At 37.5% G+C, this 7,235-nt stretch overlaps 1 protein-coding gene across 2 annotated transcripts in view; it reads left to right on the plus strand.

Moving 5' to 3' along the window:
• Positions 1-7,235, plus strand: part of LOC106875394 (mitochondrial fission 1 protein) — a 17,330-nt gene that overhangs the window by 3,435 nt on the left and 6,660 nt on the right. For both annotated transcript variants that reach the window (XM_014923503.2, XM_052974772.1), the window contains one exon: positions 6,065-6,197. In XM_014923503.2, coding sequence (XP_014778989.1) covers positions 6,065-6,197 — 133 coding nt within the window. The remainder of the gene's footprint in view (positions 1-6,064; positions 6,198-7,235) is intronic.

Raw genomic sequence — 7,235 nt, forward strand, 5'->3', positions numbered from 1 at the left:
ATATATATATATATATATATATATATATATATATCATTCAGTGAGATACGTAGAAAAGCGGTGCCGCCCGCAAGTCACATGATTGTAGTGTGATTCATAGAAACAGCTTGATAAGAAAAGATAAAAGGATATAAGTACTCAGTCATGTTTTCAAAACACGTTGCCTACCTATCTGTTTTGCTTGGCTGTGTCGTCAAGAGGTTCGCTACTCATCCGCGTTGGTTTCAGGTTCAGTTCCACTGCGTCGTACCTTGGGTACGTGCCTGTTACTATATCCACTAGCTGACCAATGCTTTGTGAATGAATTTGGTAGTAACTGTGTGGAAGCCTGTCGTGTGTATGAGTGTGTGCGTGTATTCTTTTACGGTTGGACAACAGGTGGTGTGTGTGTGTGTGCGTTTTTGTGTTCCTGTGCAGTTGGACAGCTGCTGGTGGTGGAGTGTGTGTGTGTGTGTATTTGTTCCTCTACTGTTTTATAACCGCTGTTGGTTTGTTTGCGTCTCAGTAACTTGATGTCTCTGACATAACTACATTAACAGAAAAACGAGCAAATTTAAAATAAGTATTAAAGTCGATTTGTTTACTGTACTTCTCAAGTCGGTGCTCCAGTATGGCCGCAGTTCAATGACTGAGACACCTTGTCTCCAAAATAGAAGAATACACAAAACAGCCTACGGATAATGACCTTCTAATTCCTATTCACTTTGATGAAGTACACACAAGTATGGCTGTGTGGTTAAGAAGCTTGCTTCTGAACAATCTGGTCTTGGGTTCAATCCCATTATGCTATTCTTCACATATAATTCTCTCTGCCTACCTAACTACTTATGTGGCCGTGTGGTTAAGAAGCTTACCTCTGAACAATCTGGTCTTGGATTCAGTCCTATTGTGCTGTTCTTCACATATAATTCTGTCTGCTTACCTGTGCAACATGTTGAGCAAGTATCTTCTGTAGTCCTGGGCTGAACAGTGACTTTTGAGTGAATTTGGTAGAAGGAGGAAACTGTGGAAACCTTTTACTTTTTTCAGTTATTAGAGTACAGCCATGCTGGGGGTACTGTTTTGAAGAATGAATTGACCTCAGTACTTATTTTATTTTTTAAGCCTAGTACTTGTTCTATCAGTCTCAAACCAACCCACATCATGATTAAATATACATGTTGAACTGTTAGTGTTTGTTTCTCCAGAAAATTCAATGATGTTTGTGTTTTGAATACATCCTGTTGTTCTGGTTTCTGTTTGTATTTTCATTGTGTTTATGGCTGTGATATGAAAGAATTGCCAAAATCGTTGCTATTTGTTTTAATGACAACAACAGCAGACCAAAGAGTGAGTGCCTATGTGGGTCACTCGATCTGCTATTTATAACGATTAAATTGGCATTACTGCATGGTACAGGGCTCATCCGTTTACTGTTATTATTGGGTACGTTAAGGTGATGAGCTAACAGACACAATGTGTCAGAATAAATACTTAACAGCATTTCTTACAGCTCTTTACATTCTGAGTTCAAATAGTACTGAGGTCAACTTTACCTTGTTAACAAGCAGTTTACTGTTGTAAAAAAGTGCCACTCAGTCATGTCTGCACTTGTATTTAAAATAGCATGAAAAACTGTACATATATTTTATCTAAGATGTAAACAATCACACTTCTCTGGTTTTCATTGCTGGGCATGGTACATTGGAACGGTGTACCTCAGCTGCTGCTTCTGAAATATTTGATATATCACCAAAAGGTACTATTTATATGAGTGGAGGCATGGTTTAGTGGTTAGGGGTGTTGGACTCATGATTGTAAGATTGTGGTTTTGATTCCTGGACCGGGCGACGCATGTTCTTGACCAAAACACTTCATTTCACATTGCTCCAGTCCACTTAACTGGCAAAAATGAGTAATCCTGCAACAGACTAGTGTCCTGTCCAGGTGGGGAATGTATATCAGGTCATTAAGAATGAAATGTCTGATTTTGAACTGAAAGTTTTATTTTACTTTATCTGAACAAAAAGCAATGCAGTTTGTGGGGTGGAAAAGAGATCAAGGTTGCTTGGAATGTCAAGGATGCATGTAGAGGCTGAAACCAGTTGTTGTAGAGAGTTAAGAATGGTATAAAAGATTTGGTATCTGCACCAGCAGCATTAATATGGGATGAGTGTCAGAGCCGGGAGAGATGTGAACAGTGAGGTCAGCGAGAATGATAACTTCAGAGAGAGATAAAGTGAAACAGAAGAGCAGTAGAAGAATTAAATGTCTTTAGAAGAGGAGGGGAGGATGACTTTGAACCAGGGTAGCTGGAAGTCTTTGATGCTAATATCCAGTTGAGAGTGATGAGTGGTTGGGTGAGTGGAATTTGCATATGTGGAGATACCACATTTGAGAATGAAGTATGGAGTGTAGTCTGGAGAGCAGAGTTGGGTTATAGATAAGGGGTTGAGAGGTTTATGACTAGGAGAGGAACATGAACTGTGGTTTCACAATTGTTTCAGAAAAGGAGTGAAGAGAGCTGTATTTTATTTATTTGATACTTCATAAGATTTTTTTTTTCATTTGGGTTGGGGGAGGGGGAGGAGGACATCACAACTCTTACAATTGTTCTTAATCACTACTGTAATTTTTATAAGTAGCACATTTGGATGTCAGTGGCTTTTGGTGGGCCTCTCAAAATCTCATGTTTGCTGGAGCATCAGTCATTAATTGTAGAGTGGAGGAAGATACCAGATTATGAATTATGTTGTAGAACAGCCTCCCCAGATGTTACCCACAGATCCAAGACCTTTTCTTTATTATCAATCAGCAGACCTCTGCTGGGAAATGTTTTCAGCTTGTACCCCCGCTGAAAACTTGTGGTGTCATGCATAGGAAAGTAAGTACAGTGGATATTAGTTCATTGTGAGGATGATATGCCACTATATAAAGCATGGTCCAAATGCTTTTAACAGTGAACTCCTTTTAAGGTACTCGTAGAACAGGAGTTGTTATTGCTTTGGGATAGTAACATATATTGGGCCTATTAGCCCCTCCTAAAATAGTGGGAGCATGGTGTTTTATTGTATCGCTTTAACTATGGTGTTTGTCCTAGTAGGCTCTGATTCATCTCTTACCAATTATTGTCATTAGCATGTTCAAGAAACCAAAGCTTCTAGACCTGCTGCTTTCACTGTGGTTGTAGAATTCCTGTCATTTCTAAGATGGTTTGCTGGTTGTAAGCTGAACAATGTAGCAGGGAACATTCAGAGGAAAGAGAGAGAGAGAGTACTGGAAGAACTGGGTCAATTGAGCCATTAATGTACAGTGTTTAAAAGAAACAGGACATTCAGAAAATTATATGATATTATTATTATATGATACTATTATTATTGTATTATGAAGTATTCTTCAATTACATAAGTGATTGCGAAGATTAAACTGTATACATTAATGTGATAAGAGGAGAACAAAGTGTGTAAACAGAAACAATCCTGTAATGGTTGGTTGTAGCAAAGAGGCTATTTCATTGTTTTCAGAATGAAGCAAGGAAAGAGACGAAATACCACTAAGCATTTCGCCCGGCGTACTAACGTTTCTGCCAGCTCGCCGCCTTAAATGAGGTCAAAGAAACTGAGAGCACAATGAACCCCCATGAATGAGGCAGCAGTGTATTGCAGGGTTAACCTCCAACTGTAGCTGGTACTTATTTTCAGTTGAATGAACTGAAATGAAGTGTCTTGCTCAAGGACAATGTACTGCCCAGTCTTAGAACTGAACCTACAACCTACTATGAGCCCAGCACCCTAACCACTAGGCCACACACCATTACATATAGGGATGTAAACAAACCAACACCAGTTGTCAAGTGGTGGTGGTGGGGAGACAAACATACATGCACGCACACACACACACGCACACACACACATATATGACGGTCTTCTCTCAGTTTCTGCCTACCAAATCCACACACAAGGTTTTGGTTGGCCCAAGGCTATAGTAGAAGACACTTGCCTAAGGTGTGCCATGCATTGGGACTAAACCCAGAACTATGTGGTCAAAAGCAAGCTTATCACACAGCCACGTCTGCCATCAACTCCAATACTTGACTAGTACTTTATTTTATTGACTCTATAAAAATAAAGGACAAAGTTGACCTCAGCAGGACTTGATCTAAGAATGCAAGCAACTGGAAGAAATACTTGTTATTTTTCCTGCTACCTTGCGAACCTACTGATGGTTTCAATTTTTTACACAAGGGTAATTATTTTTGGGAAGGTAAATAGTTGATCACATTGACCCCAATTCTCAGTTGGTACTTTATTTTATCGACTCCAAAAGGATGAAAGGAAAAGTTGATCTTGACCGAATTTGAACTCAGTACAGAAAGAGCTGAAGAAATGTTGCTAAGTGTTTTGTCCAATGTACTGACAGTTCTGTCAGCTCACCACCTAGTTTAGGTACAAGGCTAGCAGTTTTGAAAGGAAGTGTTTAGTCAGTACCATTAACCCGAGTAGTACTTGATTGGTATTTTATATTATTGATCTTAGCGGGATGAAAGGTAAAGTTAATATTGGCTGTATTTGAACTTAGAACATGAACAGTTGGAATAAATATGGCAGGTCCAATGGTCGAACGATTCTACCACTCCACCACTTTAATCTCCTATGTGTGTGTGTGTGTGTGTAAATAAAAATCTTTATTGAGGTTGTTAGTATTTTAAAGTTAGCTGAAGGATACCAGTAGAGCATTACTGGAGGTATGACTCAATACTGAGAATAAACTCAAGTTTACTGTAAATTTTGTGTTGACTGAGATTATACATCATCATCATCGTCATCATCATAATACCCCCTTTTCCATGCTTGCAGGGGTCAGACAGAATTTTATTGTGACAGATTTTCTATGTACAGATGCCCTTCCTGTCACCAATCCTTGCCTGTTTCCAAGCGAAATAATATCTTCTCATAGCTATACATGTTTTTTATGGAAGACTGGAACTGAACAAACTTTGCTTGTATCACAACAACGACTATGGCTATGCTAGGGCACTACTTTCAAGGGTTTTTGTTGACTATATCCAGCACGTTACTTTGTCTTGTACTTATTTAATTGATCTTGTAAAGGACAAAAGCCAAGGCCACCTTGGCATAAAAGGACAAAACTTGGACTGAAAGAAATAGGGTATTTTTTGTTTGACACACTGATTTTGTTCATCCTTTACTGATGAATACACACACACACACACACACTTCCACCGACCTTCTTTCACCAAATTTCACACACAAAGCTTTCTTTGACGCAAAGCAGAAGACATTTTCTCCAAGGTGCTACACAGTGGGACAGAACCCAGAACCTTGTATTGTAAAGTGAACTTCTAAACCACCCATACATCCATGGTTACAGTTACAAATAAAACATAAAAGTAGGAAAAAAACCCAGAAAGAATTGCAGGAAATCAAAAAAGCAGGATTTGCAAAACAGTAAAAGTCACAGGAGAAATATAAGTATTCATTTGTTGTGTATGTAACTTGGCAATTATTCCTTGATTGAAAATCATATAATTAACATTGGGTAGTGTAGTAACTAAACAGTCTATTATATAACAACAATCAGTCTATTATCATAGAGAACTGTCTGTTATAATAGCAAGGTGTCAACAGCATTGCTCACTGTACGCATTTAATTATACTCTGTTGTCAGAGATGATTGTAGTCTTGTTCAGTGTTTTCGCTATTTGATTAGCTTAATATAATCAAAATCACCAGGATCGAAAGGACTGATAACAAGACGTGGGGGAGCCTCTAGGTGATCACATCACCTGACCTGCTAGAAACAACACCCCAATAGCCTTTGAATCACACCCTGCCTGTGTTAGAATGGGGGTAGCTGATGAAGGAAAATGTTCTCTATGTGGCCTGTGTGTTTTCTGTACTCTGGTTATTATTATTTTTTTGGTCTACGTTTTGTTTGCAATGTCCTGTACCCAGATATGCACCTATATATACAAGTAGATGTAGGTATATAATTAGTAAAAGGATAAAAAGAAATTATATAGTTGGTGTAACTAATCATGTTTTTTTGCTGGTTCTGTTTTCAGAAGTATGAACAGCTGTATCTCAGTCAAGAGAAGCGAGGAGTGATCCACGAAAGCACCTACTTTGATTATGCTCTCTGTTTAATTCGGAGCAAATATTCAAACGACATTCGGAAAGGAATAGCATTTCTTCAAGGTGAGTTTTTAAAGTTGTGCAGGTTTTTGAATAATTTTGAGGAATTGGAATAGATTATGAAAATTATTTTTGTTTTGGAAGTGTGGTTAAGAGGTTTGCAAAGCAACAACATGATTTTGGGTTCAAATTCCAGCCTTACACCTTACACTTTACTCAGGCTCACACATGCATAGATTGATTTAATGAATAGTGAACATTAGTGGATGGTGGCTCTACAAGTGACTCTGTTAAAGGCATCAAAGGGACATTTGGTAGCAGTAAGAAAAGAAATAGACACCAAATATACATCTGTTTATATTGTAGGCTTAGTATTGTGTGTATGTATATGTATCTATGTACATGTCTGTGTATGCAGGTATATATGTATACATACATGTATAGTTACATATATATGTATGTGCATATATTTGTGAGTATATATATACAGTAATAGCTCACTTTATGAGGACCTGCTTTACTAAACCCCAGGTTTACGAGTTTTATTTTTCAAGCAGAAGATCCAAATTTTGAACAAAATGAAAAAGTTTCTACTACCAGAACAACTGCTTTTATGCGTTACCGAGTAATTTATAGAGAGCCAAAAAAGAAAAAAAATCTTCTAAGCAAACATCTCTAGACTTGTTTTTTAAAAGGAAATCTACAAGTCTGTCTATGAGTGCTTGTGAATCAGCAATCACATCTACGAGAGGTGATGTGTGTGAGTCTAGTGCGAGTGAAAGTGATTCAGAAAATGATTATAATAATATTTTTTATTATAAATGTTCTTGACATTCTTTTTACTTCATATAGAATATTCTTTACATTCTACTGTTGTTTCATTGCCATTTATTTACGAGTATTTTGAATTTTACAGGTTAAATATTTTTCTGGGAACGAATTACAATTGGAAATTATTGTTCTGTATTACAAATTTTTGCTTTATGAATGGTCTCATCATCATCATCATCATCATCATTTAATGTCTGTTGTCCATGCTGGCATAGGAATAAATTAACTCGTATATCAAGGCATTACTGTAAATATGTATATATACTGTAA

This window comes from Octopus bimaculoides, chromosome 19 (assembly GCF_001194135.2).
Source record: "Octopus bimaculoides isolate UCB-OBI-ISO-001 chromosome 19, ASM119413v2, whole genome shotgun sequence".
Taxonomy (NCBI): Eukaryota; Metazoa; Mollusca; class Cephalopoda; order Octopoda; family Octopodidae; genus Octopus; species Octopus bimaculoides.